The sequence below is a fragment of the Agelaius phoeniceus genome, chromosome 1 (genome assembly GCF_051311805.1).
Source record: "Agelaius phoeniceus isolate bAgePho1 chromosome 1, bAgePho1.hap1, whole genome shotgun sequence".
Lineage (NCBI taxonomy): Eukaryota > Metazoa > Chordata > Aves > Passeriformes > Icteridae > Agelaius > Agelaius phoeniceus.
This window is the reverse complement of record NC_135265.1, coordinates 83,638,857-83,659,202: the sequence shown is the minus strand read 5'-3', so window position 1 is coordinate 83,659,202 and position 20,346 is coordinate 83,638,857. Positions and strand designations below refer to the sequence as shown.

Genomic DNA, 20,346 nt, shown 5'->3' with positions numbered 1-20,346 from the left:
GAGAGGGCTTTGAGCAACTCCTCCATGGCAGAGGAGTTGAAACTAGATAACCTTTAAGATCCTTTCCAGTGCAAACTATTCTGTGCTTCTATGAATCCATGAGATATCCCATAGATATAAGTAAGACTTCTTGGAAGCACCAGTCTTAAGAGTCCTACTCAACCAAATCTGACACACAAGCTGGTGTCAGTGCTAGGTGACAGAATACTCCAGCACCCAGACCAGTATCTACAGGCCTCTTACCTCCTAAATGTTCTCTCAACTATCATTTAAATACCGTTTCCCCTGCCTGCTGTCAACAATTTTGCTCTTAAGCTCCTTTTCCAACAGCTCCAACACACAAAAAAACCCCTTTGCCTGTGTCCTATATACATCCCACTTGGCAGTCACAGACCTTGCTCCAACAGCTCCTAGGGACCCAGGGCATCCAGGCTGAGCCAAACACAAACATGGAGCACCTTCTCTTTGTCACTTCTCCAAGTTCATACAGTAAAATTGTGAAGGTGAAAGTGATTAGAGCAAGTGTGCAGGGCAGGGTAATGTCAGGCAGCAACTCAATTAACCTAGACTGGTAGGTAACAAATTTTAAAAGGAACACCTAGTTTTGGTTTTGTTTTTCCTCTTGTTATGTCCAAGTCTGGTGGCACCTGGCATCACGGATGGGCTGTGCCTCAGGCAGGTAACTGAGCACAGAGTGCTTCGGGTGTGCAAACTATGCCACCAGTAACTTCAAACATGCCTAAATCCCTGTTAAGTCTTAGCCAAGTAGGCAGGCCTGCTATGGAGCACATGCAAATACAGTGCTATCTTGGAGCTCCTGCCCAAAACCACTCCATTTAGCAACCAGAAGAAAGCTAAAGCAATAAAATAATTTGCTGACACAAAAAGTCAAGATAGATCTGGGAGAACAAACATAAGCACAAAGGGCTCCAGCTTCAAAAATACCCAAGACTAAAAGGGCTCCTCTTGTTCCCACTGCAAACCCAATCTATCCCACAAACCTCTGATCCCTGGGTGAGGAGCCACCATCCTGTTCCAAACCAGGGCTCCCTTATGTATGAACAGTTACAGATCCCATAGATGAGCTCACAGCTAACCAGGACTTCGAGTGACAATTGCTGATGCCCAAAATCTCCTGTTTCAGGTACTAAAATGGAGGTTTTCATCATAAAACCAAATAAGCCAAGCTGACACCACCTTCAGATGTAAAATTTTAAGAGCCAAGTTTTGATACACATTTCTATCAGTGTGGAACTCAGGAAGATGCTATTTTTTCCACAGCTTTCAGTTCACACTCCAAAGAGAAGCATACAAAAGAAAAATGTCAGGATTTAGGTTTTTTCAAATTTTTATTCAACAACCTGCTTGCAGAAAACAAATAAACAAAAGCTTACATTAAATACTGTACAAAATATTGAAGTTGTAGAGGAGCTAGTCCCCAGGTATGCTCATGTTTTATATCCTTAGCCATCTGCACTGCAGCTCCCAGAACAAAAGATCTGAAGGTTTTCCTGGCTGCAACTAATTATGACACATGAGAACTGCAGCCCTTGACAGGCTCCTGCTCAGTAAAATTTGGCAAGACAAAAGCAGTCAACTGTTCGTACTGCAGTAAAAAAACCCTGAAGTTTACAAATGAAAAATAATCAAGTGTAATACATGTATTAAGAAACAGATGAGCCCACAATCCTGAGGCACACTTTCCAGAAAAAAAAAAAAAAAACAACCTGTTTTTCTGCTATGGAAATGCACTTTGTGGGAAATGTTCTGCATTGATGACCTGTAACCAATTCCATTTCTCAAACCCTCCAGGAAAGAAAAGCAGATTACCATAGGAAGTTTCAACCACAATCACTGAGAAGAAGTCTTCAGAAAGATTCAGCAGCTTCAGACCAGAACTACGAACAACCATGAAGCTCCTTTACAGTCACCACTGCCATTTTTAGTACAGTTGTTAGGAGGGCTTAGATTCTCTCTCTCTCCAATCAATGTTTTTATAGCATGGGGTCAGTTTATGAGACCTTTTTAGAGCTATCAAAGGCCAACTTAAGGAGGAGGATCTTCTCCTCTAATAGCTTTGTACTTTGCCATATCTTCTGGGAACACCTTTGTCAGTTCTTGAATTAACAGGCTTTTAAATTTCTAGAAAAGAAAAAAATAAATGTATGTACATCATCTGGACAATTTATTTAGATTTCATCAAGCAATATTACCTAATGAACAGACATGTTTGTACCCAACACACCTCTCAGTGAAGTACCCAAAAAGCCCCAAAACCACACAAAGAAAATGATATTTACAAAATCCACATAAAATGCCCAAGTGAAATCCACGAGGAATGCATAAGGCAAACATACATGTCTGTGAATTCCCAGAAATTCACCTGCATTTTCTCCAAAAAATACAAAGCAGTTGGACCTCTCTAGTGAACTCTGGTGCACCCATATCTGCCTGACCTTGTTAAGGAAAGCTGATTAAGGACATGTCCTCTTGATTTGATATGGAATCCACTCCACCTTCAAAAAGCAACTCACACCTGCCTTTCAAGTACACAATTTCACAAGCACAGAGAAAAGAAAAAGAAGCTCAGGACTTATCTCCTTAAGTCCACATGGGGCAGTACAACTTATCATCCTCCACACTAAGTTCAGCCAAAGAACATTCTCAGAACTCACTAAACTTCCTTTTCTGACTGTGTTTTTTTGCAGTAGTTCCAGGAGTTAAACAGCATCACGGAATGCTTAGGTTCACACTAAATGAAAGTACAAATTCAGAAACCCCTAAGCACTGGCATGCATTTTCACAAATTTTATAAAGACTGACTGATGATTATAGAGCATATTTGACATTTTAAACCTCTACTATCCATTCCAGACTGGAAAAATACCCCTTCTGTTTTGCTTATTTGTAAACTGTCACACAGCAAATTCCACACCTGCAAAAAACCCAAGTAAAATATCTCTACTGCTACATATAGCTTTAATCAATATAAAATCACAGTGAAAGCTGCATCCCCAACTGTGGGACAAACTACAGGTTTCCTTTCCTGAACAGGCTGTATCAGCATCAATTAAGATACAGGGATGCAGAACAATTTCTAAGACAAATGACATAATAACAGAAGTTAATAACTGCACAAGTGAAAAATACCCACATATTTACAGAAAAGTAAAAATTTATCAAACACATTATTGCATTATACTTCCATTAATTCTGGTTTACCTTCATAGTGTCAATTTTTCCTTTCACTTGCTCATTTTTAGCCAAAGCTCGCTCCAGACACTCTTTAGTGTAAAGCTGAGGGTTGCGGCCTTGATCGATGTATCTGGAAACAGAAAAGACACTGCTAAATGATCATATTCCAACTAGGATGCTCTCCAAGGTACAGAATTACTCATCTTGCTGCCTTTTTCTTTCCACTATTATCTGAAATGTGCATTTTAAAAACCACCACAGTTAAACTCAGCCATTTCCAAAAGGCATGGCCTTCCAAAAGGACAAGGCCATGGCCAGCAAACCTGTGTTTCCAGAAAGCCTCAAGAGCTTTGAATGAAGTATTAAAGGCACACCAAAAAAAAAATAGATGTATCTACCAGCTCCTCACAGGTTATAAGCACAGATGATCAGAGGAAGATGGTCCTTTTCCAATCAACTGGATGGGCACTAACCAGGAAGTGGGTTAGTTAGGACATGGTAAGCATTAAGCACACGGGAATATGGCACCCAGCAAATCAAGGATGAGGAGGAACTGCACATACCACAGTGAAGAGTAAAAAATTAACACTACTGTATCAGCAAACTCATCTGCAATTTTGTTTTGCAATACAATTCCTGGCAAAGGGAAACTTGCTAGAGAGAACATTGAAGAGAGTCATCACAAATTTACATCTGGAGTAAAAGCCCAATTGAAAAAAACAATGTACAGCCAGTAGCACACTGGAGTACAGCAGATCAGCAGCATCTGGACCTAGAAGAAACACCAGTAAATTAACATATCAGCTATATCACAAAAGTTCTCTAGTATAGCTCTTCCTCTAAGTTGATTTTTCTTTTAATGTTGCAATTTTCTAAAACTAAACACCTGAGTACTGACTTAATTTATTTTCCCTTGGAACTTTAAATCCTGATCCTAATCTAGTGTAAAAGCCTATTTTTACAAATGAAAGCTGACTTACTAAATGGGTGTCCCTGCCCATGGCAGGGGTGTTAGAAACACACATTCCTGAAGGTCCCTTCTAACCTGACTCATTCTGTGATGTTATGAAATCACTAAATTCGGCAGAATTCGTGTTACTGCCTACATATGCAGACGTCAAAAAAAGTCGGAAAGGGCAGGCTGGGCAGGGCTCTGAGCAAATTATCTAGTAGGTGGCATCCCTGCCCACGGTGGGGGAGCTGGAACTAGATGAGCTTTAAGGTCCTTTCCAACTCAAAGCATCCCGTGGTTCTACGAAGACAGGTATATATTTTATGACCTCTCCTACCTTTCTGCCTTCTCACAGGCAGAAGGTACTTCTGACCTCCTTCTGCCTGCCCACATTCTCACGACGCTTTCAGAAGGACCGGGTTTGAGACAAGCAGCCCACAGCTAAAATATCCACGCTGCGAAGCCAGGCTACCTCCAGTCACCGACTGCAGCACCCCCGCTTCCAGGCACACACAGACTTACTCAAAAACCTCCAAGGGCACGCTGATATCGTGAAGCTGCTGTCGGCATTTGTCGATATCCTGCAAGCCCGTCACCATGAAATTCCTGTCGGAAAGAAAATGGGTCGGGTTTAGCCGGTTTCGGGGTCGCTGCGCCGCCCCTGAGGGTGGCTGCGAGGCCACCGATAGCCAGGCAGAGAGCGAGACAGCCCTGAGGCAGCACCCCGGGCCTGGAGGGGGAAAAGGCCCCGCAGCCCGGCCCGGCCCGCCCCCGACAACGGCCCCTCACAGTTTCTGATTGAGCCCCGTCTGGCTGCTGGGCTGGAAGTCGCTGACGATGATGCCGAGCTGCCTGATGTTCTCCACGAACTTCTCCAGGTGCTCCTCCAGGGAGTCGAACTTCTCCGCCATCGCCGCCACCGCCTCCCCCGCCCAGCGCCACTTCCGCTCAGTGGCGCCTGCGCGGAAGGGCGGGAGGTGCGAGGCGGGGCGGCCGCGCCCTCAGCCCAAGCCGCGCCCCCGAACAAGCCACGCCCCCTCCCTCACGGGCGGCGCCGTCCCGGCTCCCGCCGCCGCCGCTGAGGGGAATCCGGGACAGCGCCGGATCGGCGGCCGCGCCCCGGCATTGTGTGTTCGAACGTGTCCTGTGCCTGCCAGCTCTGAGCTGTGTTCGGGCTTGTGGAAGAAATAGAAGCGGTGACAGGCAGAGGTTCTGCTTCATAATAAACCCTACACTGGAATCATCTGGGGAATAGCAAAACGTAGAAACACGGAATAGCAGAGTGGTTTGGGATGTAAGGGACCATCTGGTTCCAGTTCTCTGCCATAGGCAGAGAAACCTCCCACTAGACCAGGTGGCTCAGAGCCCCTTCCAACCTGGGCTTGAACACGTGTGGAGGTGGGGCATCCACAGCTTCTTTGGGCAGCCTGTTCCAGGGCCTCACCACCCTCACAGTGAAGAATTTATTCCTGTATCCAATCTAAACGCACCCTCTCTCAGCTTGAGCCCATTGCTTCTTGTTCTGTTATTAATTGGTCTATGTTAAATAATCCAGCTATCAGTCATCCCTGTGGGAAAGTTGCCTGACATGCTTAGACCCCCACGGCACATCACAGTAACTATGTTTTACAAATAGCTTGTTTTCAGTCTGTCTGTTTTGGGTTGAACCTGAGTAGATCAGTCCAGTAATGTCAGGAGATAACTTATCGAGCTCTGGGGTCCCCAACATGGGAAGGACATGGGTCCTTGGAGAGAGTCCAGAGGAGGCCACCACATTGATCAGAGGAATGGAGCACCTCTTCTATGAGGAAAGGCTAGGAGACTTTGGATTTTTCAGCCTAGAAAAGAGAAGGGGAGACCTAATTACTTCTTAGAAAAGGGAAGACCTTCTCTCTTCTTAGAAAAGAGAAGGGGAGACCTAATTACAGCCTTCCGGTACTTGTTGGGAGTCTGCAAAAAAGATAGAGAGGGACTTTTTACAAGAGCATGCAGTGGCTTCAAGCTGAAAGACAGTAGGATTAGATTAAATATTAGAAATAAATTCTTTACTGTGGTGTAGTGAGATACTGGGAGAGGTTACCCAGAGAAGCTGTGGATGTCCCATCCCTGCAAGTGTTCAAGACAAGTGTCCAAGGCTGGTTAGGGCTCTGAGCAGAAGGCGTCCCTGCCCATGACAGGGGCTTGTAACTGGATTATACCTTCCATCCCAAACTGGGAGTTAATGTATTTTATGCATTTTGTAGCTATAACTTGCAGTGATTTCTGCTGCACAATGAGAACCATCAAAATCTGCAATTCTTAATTTCTCGGATGCATCTTATTTTTCCATTTCCTATTAATGACAATAACACGATCAAATGGTCGGTTTCTGTTCTGGGTTACCATGCTAGACCAGTAGCAAGAAGTTGGGTTTTTGCAAAATGTAAAGCACTGTTTGGGAGTTCAAAAGATTAAGTATGCTAACCTAAAATTAAAAAGCAAGTAACTGTAAAGAGCACTGAATATTAAGGAAGATATAGGACAGTGCAGATGTGAAATTAAAAAATAATCCTAGGATGCAGAAAACAATTTACCTGTTCTAGGCCTTGACAAGTATTGTCATCCTATGATAAAGTAATCCCACTGCCTATTGACCAGCAGTTGCTGACCATCCTGTATCTATCATTGGCAGAATGTTGTCTGGACAACAGAAGTCCCAGGATTGTGAGATTTTAAGACAAGTACTTCATACATGAGAGATCTTGGCCTGAGAAAAAGAATAACTGTTTCTAATATTTGGAAGGAAGGATGTAGAATAGGGTGCACTTACCAAGTTAGATATGAACATGAGGAACGGGGGTGTCAAGTTTTGAAAGAACAGTGTAAATTCAAACAATTGTGTCAGGCATGGCTCTGCAGGCACAAGGGACTGGGATTCAAACAGAAGAGTTGATTTATGTCCATTTTTCCATATGGGCAGCCACATCCAGTGGAATTATGGAGCAGAACCACTTACACTAAATTCAGTAACAAACAAGGCTTTGAGGTACTGTTAAAACTTCTTCCAGTTTGGGGAAAGCCTTTGATTCTTCAAACTGAGCAAATATGACTTCGCAAATATGACTTCTAGCTTGCTTGGGATAAATGCTAGAGATGTGCATGATCACATCTAACTCAGGGAAAGTATTCAACAGAAAAAATAATGGAAGTTTAACATCAAATATCGAGATATCCAGCTCACTGTAAATCTGTATTTACTAGCCTGTTTAGGTTAGATTAATGAATTATGTAAGATAAATGTATTCAGTGGTATTAAGGTTAAAATTTGCTATAAATATATTACCAGTTGTTAAATTTTTCTCATGATCACTAGCTTGGGCATTGTTTTTATGTTCAGGGATAAAATGTAAAGATTAGAAACTTTTGTTCCAGTGAGAGAGAGAAACAGAAAGAAAGTCAGTCTGACAAATAACTGAATTGATCAATAGGTATGTAGAGACAAAAAGATTTCGAAAGAAAATGTCATGGCTCATGATGTAAGTAACTGTATTGCACTTGTACCCTGATTTTCATACAGGGAGTGGGCAATTATACAGACATGTAAGCTGGACATCTGCACTGGCAGTTAAGTAGGGTTTGTAATAAAGGATGGAATGAGAGGCCATATGGATCAATATGACCCATTTGGGAAGAGCAGCACAGATTACATGAAAGAAAATCCTGTTTTGCAAACCCCTAATGAATTTTTCAAGGGGTCAGCAAGCATATAGGCAAAAGTGATCTAAATGGTACAATCTACTTGATTTCCCATCAGCTCTAAGAAAAATCCTTAAAATAAATCTTTTAAGGAATAAAGGAATGGAATGAAGAGAGAAATCCTAAACTGAATAAAGAACTGAATTCCAGATAGGAAATGCAGGACAGGGGCAAACATTTAATTCTTGCAAGGGGAGAAATGATCCCAGAAGAGTTCAACGGGGAACTAAGCTGAAAATTCTGCCATTGAGTATGTTCATAGATGACCCAGAAAAGAGATCAGATGGTACAATGAGTAAATTGGCTTATGAGAAAATTACTTGGCAGACTAAAGATGAATGCAGTTTGTAGGAAACTGTAGGAGGACCTGAAAAGACTTTAAGATGGATCATGTAAAGCGATGCGCATAGCAAGCAAAAATCCCCTAGTTTCACATGAAGATTCATGACCTCTTGACCATTACCACACAGGAGCAAGACCTGAGGATCAGAATAGAAAGTTCTTTGAAAACATCAGGTCAGCACTCAGCAGTGTTCAGAAGTCATGTGGAGAGTTAGGAATTGTCAGGAAAGGAATGTGAGAACAAAACAGAAAATGTCGTGCTACTGCATAAATCCACAATTTGCCCCAACCTTGAATACTGTGTGCAGTTCTCATTCCCTGGAGTGGGTCTGGAAAGGAGTCAGAGCAGGGCTGCCAAGATAACTGTAGATATGAAAATGGCTTCTATAATAGGAAAACAGGAACAGACAGGGACACTTCAGCTCAAGAGAGAGAGCCCGCTAATGAGACTTATGGCCAACACTTCACTGTGTTTACAGAGCCATGAGTGGTCTGCAGCCTAGACTGTCTTTCAGCACAAAAACCAGGGGCCATCAAAGTAAAGCCAAGAAGTGACAACTTCAGGACACGCAAAAAGCAGTGATTTTTGTCATACAAAGTTCAAAAGCCCTGTGGGACTATTTGCCAATGGATGTTACGGACAGAAAATGTTTAGCTGTGTTGAAGGGAAAATGGGACAAATGCTTGGTAGACAGCCAGGGAGATGTAGGTAAACCACTCCTGGCTCAGGAAATCCCATGGACTGAAGGTAGCCCCAGGCCAGGAGGGTAGTCAGGAGAGGTCTCATAGATGCTTTTCCCGTCTGCTCTTCAGCATTTACTTCTGATTAGTGCTGAGCACAGGATACTGGCCCAGAGGGAGCTTTCATCTGTATCTGGAGGGTTACTGCTATGAGGCCCTCCCTGCTTGTCAAATGATGACCTGTGCTGTGAAGGATGCAGACAGATTGCATAATGGTTTCTTACCCAGCAGAACGTAAAAAGATTTATTTGAGACTGCTTATACAGCCTTCGGGTCTGGAAAAAAGCTCAGCTCGCTGTTTTCTTATTTAGTCTTACATATACTCCAGATAAATGACTTGTCCAATATAATAAGACACAACGTGGTGTTTAAGATTCATAACTGAAAGTGCTGAGACAGTAAACTTCTCATGAATACAAAAAGCAACAAATAATTCATCTGTTCGTCTATCTCTAGAACTATAACTCTCCTCCCAGCTCATGTTTTCTGCTGCTAGCCAGTAAAGTGGAAGAAAATTATTAAAGAAAGTAAAATAGATCATATTTCTCTCCTGTCTTCCTCTCTTTTCTTCTGCATGATTATATCACTCCTTTTTCATTCTGCAGACAAAGAAATGGAGGTTGAAATTTCAGGTCATTAACTGGGAGCATCACCTGCTAAGAATTCCATTGTGTGAGCCTTCATTGTTTTAATTACAACAGGTAATAAATAAGCAGAAGAGAAGCAGGGGAGATAGATGTGAACAGCACATTGGATACCATTCACCTGCTCCTGATAGGTCAGGCTGATGGCAATTTTATTTAGGATGTTTTTCAGCTGACTCAGAAGCATGTGGTACTGTCACATTTTACTGCATAAAAATAATGTGATACAATAAAATAAAATAAACAATTTTTAAAAATCAATTATGCAGCTGAATAAGAGCTGTAATTATAATTTCCATACAGATTTTGTGTTTAGTAATGTGTTCATTAATGACTTGAAATAATAAATGCCTTACCACAAATTAGCAGGATGATGCATTTATGTATCACGGCTGGATCTCAGTCTGAGATCATCTAAATTTATTTATCTAAGAAATAGCAGGATCAGGATATTGTTCTTAAGTTAATTTTGTGGTCTTCCAAGTCCTGCAGATCTGGGAATGTTCTGGGACCTGATCCAAAGATAACTGAGACCCATGAGGTTCTTTCTATTGATGGTAAAGGACATGGATGACAGTCTGTTCTCACAACACTGCCTCCAAGGAGGTCAGCAAGACACAGCAAAGGACTTACATATATGCTTCAGGACAGGAATATTATTTTCACAGTGTGGTGATAACTCATCTAGATCTGCAATACTGAAACCTTTTATTTCATAGAGCCTTTATTATCCCATAAAGAATTAATTCTTAATTTTGTTTTTCAAAAATATGCTGAGAAATCAGTGGAATTATCTGTGGTTTTTCCCCCTGGAATATTAAAGTTATTCATCAGACTCAGTTTATGTTACATTCATATTGCTGCCATATGTCATTTAAAGCAAAATTAAAGTCTACTCTTCTGAAATGCAGAGTTGCTTTCAACAGTTGAGTAGGGATTTTTTTACCACATGTGTGAGAAAGACGTGTATATAAATATTTATATGTGTATACTTATACATATATGTATATATAATCATACTCCTAGAAAAATGCTCCTCTCATTATACAATACTAACAAGTAAGGTTGATTTGCCTATTGCTGATTTTTATTTTTCCCCCTGAAAACTCAGAATAAGTAGCATCCTGTATTTAAAACTGATACTTTTTTTATTACCTAGGATACGGGAAAGCAGGTATAGGAATATCCTGGGCAGAGACAATTTCTAAGACTCCCAGACAACATGTGCTAACAAATGAAAAAGACCTAGGACCTTTTTCCAGCACTGAGTCCAGCTGACATGGAGAAGACCTTATTTGTATTCAAAATCCTGAAATGGACCTCAGAGCAGTTCTGGAAGCATATGGGTGGTCTAGATGAAAAAGCTGACTGTGTACCTTTGTCACTATTCTATAGTGTGGGTGCCTGTGCTCCTGTGCTTTTGTCCTTCCCTGTCACTTCTCATTTTTCTAAGGTAGAGCTGTTAGTTACAGTGTACAGGGAAATGGAAGCAATGGCCACATGGGTTCAAACCAGGGGACAAATCAACAAATCAGAAAAATTACTTAGCATTCAGGGTTATACCCCTGAAAGAGGTTTAGATAAGCAAGGTGAGCACAGCCATGGTCACAGCTGGTATGGAGCTACTGGCACCAGTTACTTGGGGCTAGAGTATCATAGAAGGGTAGAATATAAAAGGATAGAATGGTTTGGAAGGGACCTTAAAGACCATCTAGTTCCAACTTCCCTTCCATGGGCATGATACCTTTTACTAGATCAGGTTTCTCAAAGCCCCATCCAACTTGGCTTTGAACACTTCCAGGGATGGGGCACCCACAATTTCTCTAAGCAACCTGTTCCAGTGTATCACCATCCTCACAGCGAAGAATTTCTTCCTAACATCTAATCTAAATCTCTCCTCTTTAGTCTAAAAGTTTTTCCCCTTGTTCTATCATTATCTGCCTGGGTAAAAAAGTTGCTCTCCCTCTTTTTTATAATCCTGGGTCTTATGGGGATAGTCCCGTAGTAGAGGCTGGAATCAGTGAACATTACAGGGCTCAGCCTGATCAATACAAAGTATCTCATGTTCACAGAAATCCCCACAAGCTGCCCCCAGAGCTGAGACTACCAGTTCTTCTGAAGTGCACAGGTTTAAACCAACAGTGGTGTATGAATGCATGGCAGAATAAGTGGTAGGCTCTGGGGGACTTCAGGATGTGATGAGGCAAAAGGTTTGAATAGATGGCTCCTCCAGTCCATCCTGTCCTGTGGACTCCTGGGACATAGTCCTAGCCTGTTGGCTCTGTGGTATACTTTATCATGTCAGTAGGAATTCCTTCCTGGAAGGCACGAGAAGACAGGCAGGCAGTGCACCAAAGAAATCTCTTTGTACTATTATTTGGGAGGGGCCTTCAAGTGCCTTTTCAGTTTTAAACTTGTTCTTCACACTCTTGCATGTTGATATCCCACTGTCTCCACAATCTGCCTGCATCACTGTGAAAGATACTTTACTATTCATATCCAGCATCCAGTCTTCAAATAGGTTTTATTTACAGAAGTTGCCTGAGGAAGAGTCTAATTTATAGCTATTGATTCTTTCCACACCTCTGTCTAACTGATGAAGAAATGCTTTATTGCCCAGTTAGTTTAGATACAGATAGTGTATATATATCTATTCTGTGCTTTAATCAAATAATTGAATCATCTCTCAGACTTCTATATGATAAACACACTGAATTTTTCACACTTTTTTCTTTAATGAATTTCAGGTTTTTTGGTGTTTCAATTTTTTTCAATATCAGCAGAAAAGGGAAGGTGACCTGCACATTTCGGTCTTGTATTGGTCCCCACAATGGTGTTGGTCCCTGTTCCCCCATGCCTTGTGCCTCTTCCCTATCCCTTCCTATTTATGCACTGCAGGGCTGCAGAATTCCTCTATTCAACAAGGTCCCTCTATGCCACCAGATTGTGATGATCTGGTACAGACTGACCCCTAATTTCCTTTAATGTTTCCTTTTACAGGGAACATAGTCTGCAGTTACATAAGATTCATTATTTGCTCCTAGTAGGATGACTTCACAAATGATTTTTATTAAAACACATTTATTTCACAAACACAGCTATTCAATTCAGTCTGCCTCCACACTCTATCACTTTGCTGGCCTTTCTGTATGCTTTTCTTTTATTTGCAAGTCTTATTTACCTCCAGACCATCAATAAAACTATTAAATTAGGGCAGCAGCAGTCCCCTGGAAATTCTGCTGGCAATGTTGCCAGGTAATGTCCCACTTGTAAACAGATCACCTGGTCTGTCATATTGCTTCCAAAACTGAATTTGGAATGATTAGAACAGCCTGATGTGAGGCAATTCCAGGATGTCTGGCATAAGGGACTGCCCGAGAGGCCTCTTTTTACAAACTGTATGGATGAGTTTTCTTAGATTTGCCTTGCTCAGGCCATTAGTCCAATGCTATTCCAATGGGCATCATGTCCCTGCATGTCTCCAAAAGCCCTGGCTCAGGCTGTGCCACATAATATCATCATATAATAAAACCACTATTTTCACGGTCCTTCAGTGTCCCTGACTTTCCAAAACAGTTAGTAGCACAGGCTGTCAGACTGCTTTCTGTACTGTGAAGGATGAAAAGCTAGAGCAGGAAAAGCCTGTTTTCACAATGATCCCCTCACAGACCCCATAGTTTGTGTCTTTTCCGTGCCTCCTGCCTCCGCAGCACAGGTCTTCAGACACAACCTCAGAGCACATGTCCAATGGAATGGGACATCACTTGACTAGAGATGGAGGTAAAAAAATCCATATGAACACAGTTCACCATGGTGTTGGGGGCCTCACGTATCTTCCCTGATGTTCACCTTAGCAGGCATCTACTGAAGGAACAGAAGACACTGTGCATCCTAGGGACCATGGCAGAGAAGACTGATCATGCATAGGTAGGGAATAGCATGCCCCGATGCCAGAGAAAGGCTGTTGGAAGAGGAATGGGAGGAAACAAACTATTCTCAGAACAGGAGGAAATCAAATAATCAAGAGGTGTTTGCTCCCTGCCTGCTACTGGATTGACAGCAGCCCTTCCACTCTCTGTCTTCCCTTTGCCACCAGAACCATAATGTCAGACCTGGTTACAGCCTCCTTGGATGAGTACCACAGGTAGAAGGGTGAGTCCTTGGGCAAGCCTAATGAGACACTTCTGAAAACAAACACGCCCTACCTAGAAGCTTGGATGGATCCTCCTTTTCCAGTTTTCACATATTTTTCTACTTTTGCATTTCATATACCACCAAAAGCCACCAAATGCATTTCAAATGCCACCACTGGTTAAGAGTTCAAGCATATGTATGAATTTTGTTGCATGGGATTCTGCTGCAGTGGCCAGCTATGGCTGAGAGGTTGTGTTTAGCTCTGTCCATCACCACTGCTGTAGTTGTGGTCTAGGTCTACAACAGACCTAATGTAATTTAACCTACTTTGAATGCATGTCTTAGAACCAAGCAGATTTTTTGTTTCTATTTCCCATATTTCAGTCTAGAAACAAGGATGTCCAGGGTCATCTTCTGTCTCATCAATCCAGATACAGCAGTATTCTTTAGAAACAAAAGAAGTTACTTATTTCTTCTAATTTAGTTAATTGTAACAAATTAGTTTTCATAGGAACAACCAGATATGAAGCAGCTAGCTGAGGTCTGCTCCTTAGTACGACCATCCCAACCCTGATAACCCCCCCTCTAAAGTGCACAGCAAGCCAGCAGCTGAGGTACCTTCCAGTGCTTCCTGATTCAAGCACAGGTTTGCTCCTACCATTCTTTTGTAGATGATATTGCAGGAGGAAGTGTCTGTTGTTCCTAAATCTAACAGAGAAAAGACTCCATCTTTTTGGCTTGCTAATGATAAACCCAGCAGCTGATCTACAACTGTGTGCAGATTCTGATAATCCACCATCTCATTCTCATGTGCCTCTTTCAATATGTACAAAGAACCACTGACTTGCACTGATCCCACATGGCAAAATCCCTTCTTTTACATCTATGACTTCAGCCACAGGGTGACAAACCATTTGTTCTTCACATGGTATACAACTCAGTGCTCACTATATTCCTCCTTTTATTGGTTTTTCAGAAGCAGCAGTGACTCATGCAAGGAACTGTCATTTCTACTTCAAATGGAGCTGCCACCCAAGAAATTTATTTCTTGAACCTAAGTGGTGAAGCACATGATGTCATTTAATCACAGAAAGAACCAGTGTTGCATTCCTGATGCTGTGAATTCAGCAGGCTTGCTGTTGTAGCCATGCCTGTGGATAACTGCTGACTGGGAGTGTTGTCATCTGTTTGCCCTGTTAACCTAGAACCATAGAATCAGGTTGGAAAAAATCTCTAAGACTATTGAGTTCAATCATTAACCCAGCATTGCCAAGTCCACCACAAAACTATGTCCCTAAGTGCCACATCTACACATAATACAGGTCTTTTGTCATATTCCAAAATGTATTTCGGACTGGATCAATGTTTCTATAACATTCTGTAGATGTGACCCTCTGCAGGGTCCACCTGTCTCCCTGGCAGTTCTTTGTGTAAGCTATGTATGCATCTCTCCAGCCAAGGACCAGGGAACTACCAGCTGGTGGCAGCAGCAGCTTCTCCAAGATCAGAATGTGAGGACTTCATCTCAGGTCCTGGTGACACTGCATGAAAGTAAGCAAATACACTCTCCTCATTTTAAAGAAACTGAGCCATTATCAGTAACCTTGCAACTAATCTAACTATTTTTAAAAGAACTTTGCTTTTCTAATCCTTTGATGCCTTTTGAATTTTTTGTTTAGTAGTTTGGGTGTTGTAAGTGGCACTGAGAAACAAGAAGCTAAAACATATATCTCACTGTTGTGATGACCAGGCTGATGTTAAGGTCTTAGGATAAAGGAGGAAAAGTTCATTGCCCATAAATGCATTGCAAGTGACCTTTCTTATGGCTGTGTGCTGTAAAGTGGAAAATTAGATAATATGGTGAGATTAAAGGGAATATGAAGGTAAAGGATTGACTGGGGTCAAAGAAAAACTGTTGAGCTGGCATCAAAGAGGAGTGTGTGTTGTTCTGAGATCCAAATGTGATCTTATATAATCTTATACAAATGGTCTAATAATTCCCCATCTTTACTCAAAATACATCACTGAGTGCCATCTTCAGTCACATCAACCTGTTCTTTTAAAGCTACATCACTCTGGCAGCACATCTTTTTAATCCCTTCTACCAACACATCCTTCTTTTTTTATCTTCTTTTTTCCTTCTTTTTCTGCTTCTGTGGATTTATGTAAAAACTCCTTATCACTGGCCCCTCAGCACTTTGTACATTTTACTATGGAACTTTATTGTGTTGTCACTTCAGGAGAGCAAAAGGTCTGTGATGCCATAAAAACTTCAGGATCCAAAAGTTATTTCATGGCACCATAAGGTCTTTGAGACTAAATTCCAGCAATTCTGCCTTTAAAGTTTAACTAAAGTTGGTGTCTCTGTGTTAATTTTGTGTGGTTTACACCAACCTCCATCTGTTGATTAGATGATCTACAGTGCTTTTGCTGATCCAGAGGTTAATCTGGTGCTCTGATCAGGTAATAGACATTTTGTGCGTCCTTTTGGTGCTGTGAACCAGAGTACTGGAACACCTGGCATGCTGCTTTCAGGCTCAGCTGCTGGGCACTGACAAGTGAGACAGCCCTCAGCTTCGTGAGGGATGGACTGCATCTGAGGAGGAGACCCTCAGACTCTTCTTGGGGTAAAGAGCCATCCATGAACTGGATACTCTGCAGAAAAGGGGCTACCTAGGGCTCAGATTCATATTGTTTGCCCCCAGTTAAAAGCAGGATTGTTGCAAGGCCTCACCCATGGCCCTGGCTCTTGGGTTATATGTAGGAGCTTAGAAAAGTTCATGATCTCAGGCCTTTAAAAATTCTAGTAATAACTGACAGAATCACACAAACAACAATTTTTGTATCCAAAGTAGAGGGACCATCAAATAGTTGCCACTCCTCCAACCATTTCATGGAATACAGCTTCCTCACTGAGCAGCTACAGATTTACTGCAAAGATGACATCCTAGGATAAAAATGTGGCCAGATGTGGCTGAAAGTGGAACAAGGTAAAGCATGAATTGTACCTTTATCTGGGGAGAAATTTGTAAGTGACTTCTGCCCTGTACTGGCCACATCTTGAATTTGTGTATGAGTGCAAGAATTTAAAAATACTTGTGTGTGTATGTGAGAAGGTCACCTCTGACACAGAGTTCTGTGATTCAGAACTGCAGGATGTAAATGTATTTTAGTCAGTAAGTAGCAATACATGGACATGAACACCCTGAACATAAAAAGCTTCTTCTGAGCATTTCCAGTGCTGTGCAGACTTAAAAATCAGACAGCCAACCATATTCTCCATGGATATTGTTTACCTCACTCATTCTCAAAACCTATCACTGTGATACAATGGCTATTCATTTACCCAGGTATCCTTTGCATTTAGCTGGGCTTATCTTGTCTGTTGAGTAGAGGTCACCTCAAGACTGTTGTTTACCTAAGTCAGTAAAAGAGATTAGCATTGCCAGATGGACTTCCAACACCAAGGAGAAGGTAATTTCAAAGGATATGTTAACAGGAACATAGGAATCACAAATATACCTTTATAAGTTTTAATATTTCAGGACTGAACAATTTTATGCCTTTCTTCATTCTTGCTGTTTGTTGCTGAAAATGCCTTTCTTCTGAATATCCTTCTAAAAATAAATGGCGTTGTGACTTTGGAGGATGAAAGGAGGCAAACAGAAAATGAACAGTCAAAGGTGCCCAGTGTGATACTAGTAAGCATCAGGAAAACTCAGGCAAAAGAAGGAGAGATTAATAAATAGCTTGCCTGCTGAAAATGTGTGTGTTTGCAAGTTGGCAAACAATTAGCTAAATATAAGTCCATTTGATTCTAGGAAGGAGAGTGTGTCCCGTGCTGTAAATTAAATCAATGGAGCCTACCAAGCCAACCTAGGTAAATAACTCCTCCAAAAGAATTCCAGGCCTAGAGGCTGACCTAATCCTGAGTATAACAGCAGGATAAATGAACCCTAAGATTCTAGTGCCACCTATAACAATTTATCTTCAGACCTGCAGAGGAAGGCAAAAAAAAGAGCAGTAGAGGACAAATCATGCATCAGGAAGAATAAAATAAAATCTTTCCCAACTCCAGTGGAAGCCCTGAGGCATGGAATTATTATAATGCAAATTGACAGTGATCTAATCTATTTTCTCACACACTTGGGGATACTGACACACCAGATGCCCAGGGACTCATAATATAAGCTTAATTTTCTCTCTTCAGGCATTTTCCTATTCTATTGTGTTGTACAATTATGCCCATAAACTTCTCAGGCTCCTTGCTACAAGACTGCAAGCTACTCCTTCCAGTGCTCAGGAGAGTATTCAAATGCTTCCTTCATCATATCTGGAAGCCTTTAGATTTCCAGTGCAGATGTATTCAGGATTACTCACTGTACTGCCATTTGATCATGTGATGAAGTCAATATCCCACTCTGACATTTACTTCTCAAATATATTTATTAAGTGTTATCACAGCCCTATTCAGTCTTTGCTGAGCTATACTAAACAAGAAAAAAAGTCTTTAAATTTTCCTACAAAGATAGGACTTTTGTTCCCCTAATCATTCTAGAAATGCTTCTGTGCACTTGTTCAATTTAACATTTTCTATCACTTGGCATTAAAATTCTGCTGCATTTAAATTGAAGTAAACAATACACATATGAACTTTTTGCTGAACCACAGGTAACTCGTTTTTTGCAAACTCAGCAAAAACAAGAAAACCACTGGCCAATATTATCCTACTAGAAAACAAAAAAAAACCAACAAACCCAAACAAACAAACAAAAACCTTCCTGCCAGCCCCAATATCGAACTGGTACTGAAATGGGAGTTCAGTCTCCAGCTCTCCAGCTAGCGGCAGATGCTTCTCCACCACAAGAAGAATCTGAGATGCCCTTCATCAGCTGCACCCTGCTCTGCATGGAGCTGAGGGCTGCTGCCAGACCTGAGCTTTGAATGCTGTCCTGTGCCACTAATAAATGGCTAAGCCTGAAAGCAGCTCTCCAGCTGAATATATAGGAGAAATATCTCCCAGAGGTCAGTCTGTTTTGCATACCCAGATGCCTCTCTGATTTGAAAGTCATTGCATCAGTCTAGGATGTCTTTATGCACTGTGAGTGGATCAACCAGTCCTGCTCCAAGGCAAGGACAGCAGAGCCTTGTCTGGGAGATAGCAGATGAGTTCAGTTTGACTCTTGCACTTGGCAAACTGGTGAGAAAGTATAATAATGAACAAAGTTAATAGATATGTTTTTACTGTTTAAGATACTAAGGAACAGAAATTTATTAGGAATGTGTAAAGAGAGATCATGGACCAAATTTGATCTTTTTTTTTTGTCATTCAGGGAATATGTGGATAAGGACAGTCTAGATACAGGGGAAGTCTCCCCTGCAAGATGTTTTACCACCTGTTTTCCCTCAAGACTTTGTCACAGACAGGTAGAGAAATTATAAAAGAAAGGCCTCATAAAATCAGGCCTGCTCTGCTAAATTAATAACTGGCCTGCCCTTTCTTCTAAGTGGAGCTAAGTACTTTGCAAGTTGCCATGCAAAACCAATCTTGGAATGAGAATTCGTTAACACGACAATCTATTCCTTCAGTGAAAAACAAGTGCACCTATATAAACAATAAGATCTGTCCCAGGAGAATCTGTAGAAAAAGTATGTAAACTATAGATGTGCAAAATGTCATGTTCCAACCAATGTGAATGTATTGTTAACCAATTAGATCTGACACAGAGCCTTCTGATAATCTTATAAAATATGACCCATACAATAAGGATTCGGCTGTTTCCTGCATGACGAAAATGGAGTCTTGGCTGATTTATTACAACAGACTTGACTTTAAGGCATCCAGAGTCCATACTGGACTAACCAAATAACTTGCTTGCTGAGGAAGCCTGGGTATAAAAAAGAAGAGTTCACTCCATCACTTCAGCTTTTTGGCCCTGCAGACAGTATGGGCACAGACTGTGATGAATTTCACTACTTTCAGCACTACCAGAGCAGCTCCCTGTGGCAGCAGAACCCTGTTTGTCCAGGCACACCTATTACACCTTCCTCATTGCTGAAACTTGCTCATCACTTCTTCATTAATCTTCTACCATTTCAGAGAGCAGTGGTGGAAGGCCACAGAGGGGATGCTTGCCTCTGGCACACCTTTGCAGAGACCTTGCTCTTTTCTTTTGGCTTCACCAATAAGTAGATATCTCAGTTATGTAAGACAGGTAAATAACTTCCTTAATGTTAAATTAATGATCACAGCTCCTGCTGCCACCTGGAACACCATGCAGAGACCTTTCAGTTACTTTTCAGTAAAACATTAATGTAGCCAGCACAAAGGCTCACATTGCTGGTTGGCAGTGTGCTTCAGTTCCATGTCTGTGCCGCATCACCCTTCCTGGCCCTAGGTATTCATCCAGAGGTGACCACTGAGCACCTTGTTCCACCTGACTGCCTGTGGGGATTGAAGCTGCAGGTGAGGATTCTGTGACTGCCAGTTTTGGCACCAGAGCAGGAACAGTCTTCCAAACTGTCCCATCAGGTTTCTCAGTACCCTGCTCCATATGCTGATAAGAATTTTCCATGTCTGCCTTAGCTTCTCCCCCTCGCAAG

At 41.7% G+C, this 20,346-nt stretch overlaps 1 protein-coding gene across 3 annotated transcripts; it reads right to left on the bottom strand.

The window, feature by feature from the left end:
- Nucleotides 1-1,330: 1,330 nt before the first annotated feature.
- MED10 (mediator complex subunit 10) lies at nucleotides 1,331-5,132 on the bottom strand. 3 transcript variants are annotated; one of them, XR_013183319.1, is made up of 5 exons: nucleotides 4,937-5,129; nucleotides 4,670-4,753; nucleotides 3,223-3,325; nucleotides 2,457-2,536; nucleotides 1,331-2,142 (listed from the first exon to the last, which is right to left on the bottom strand). XR_013183319.1 is itself a non-coding variant. In XM_054639265.2 (4 exons), exons 1-4 carry the CDS (start codon nucleotides 5,056-5,058, stop codon nucleotides 2,047-2,049), a joined length of 405 nt encoding a protein of 134 aa, XP_054495240.1. In that variant the 5' UTR covers nucleotides 5,059-5,127; the 3' UTR covers nucleotides 1,331-2,046. The 3 variants fall into 3 exon arrangements, 2 of the variants coding, with proteins under 2 accessions (XP_054495240.1, XP_077038637.1); XM_054639265.2 differs by lacking the exon at nucleotides 2,457-2,536 and having other exon boundaries at nucleotides 4,937-5,127; XM_077182522.1 differs by lacking the exons at nucleotides 1,331-2,142; nucleotides 2,457-2,536 and adding an exon at nucleotides 2,549-2,752 and having other exon boundaries at nucleotides 4,937-5,132.
- Between the last annotated feature and the right edge of the window lie 15,214 nt (nucleotides 5,133-20,346).

Coding starts and splice junctions, on each gene's coding strand:
- MED10 (XM_054639265.2), bottom strand. CDS start 5,058: ATGGCGGAGAAGTTCGACTCCCTGGAGGAGCACCTGGAGAAGTTCGTG. Junction 4,754..4,936: donor ACGGGGCTCAATCAGAAACT/GTGAGGGGCCGT, acceptor TCTTTCCGACAG/GAATTTCATGGTGACGGGCT. Junction 2,143..3,222: donor GAAAAATTGACACTATGAAG/GTAAACCAGAAT, acceptor TTTCTTTTCTAG/AAATTTAAAAGCCTGTTAAT.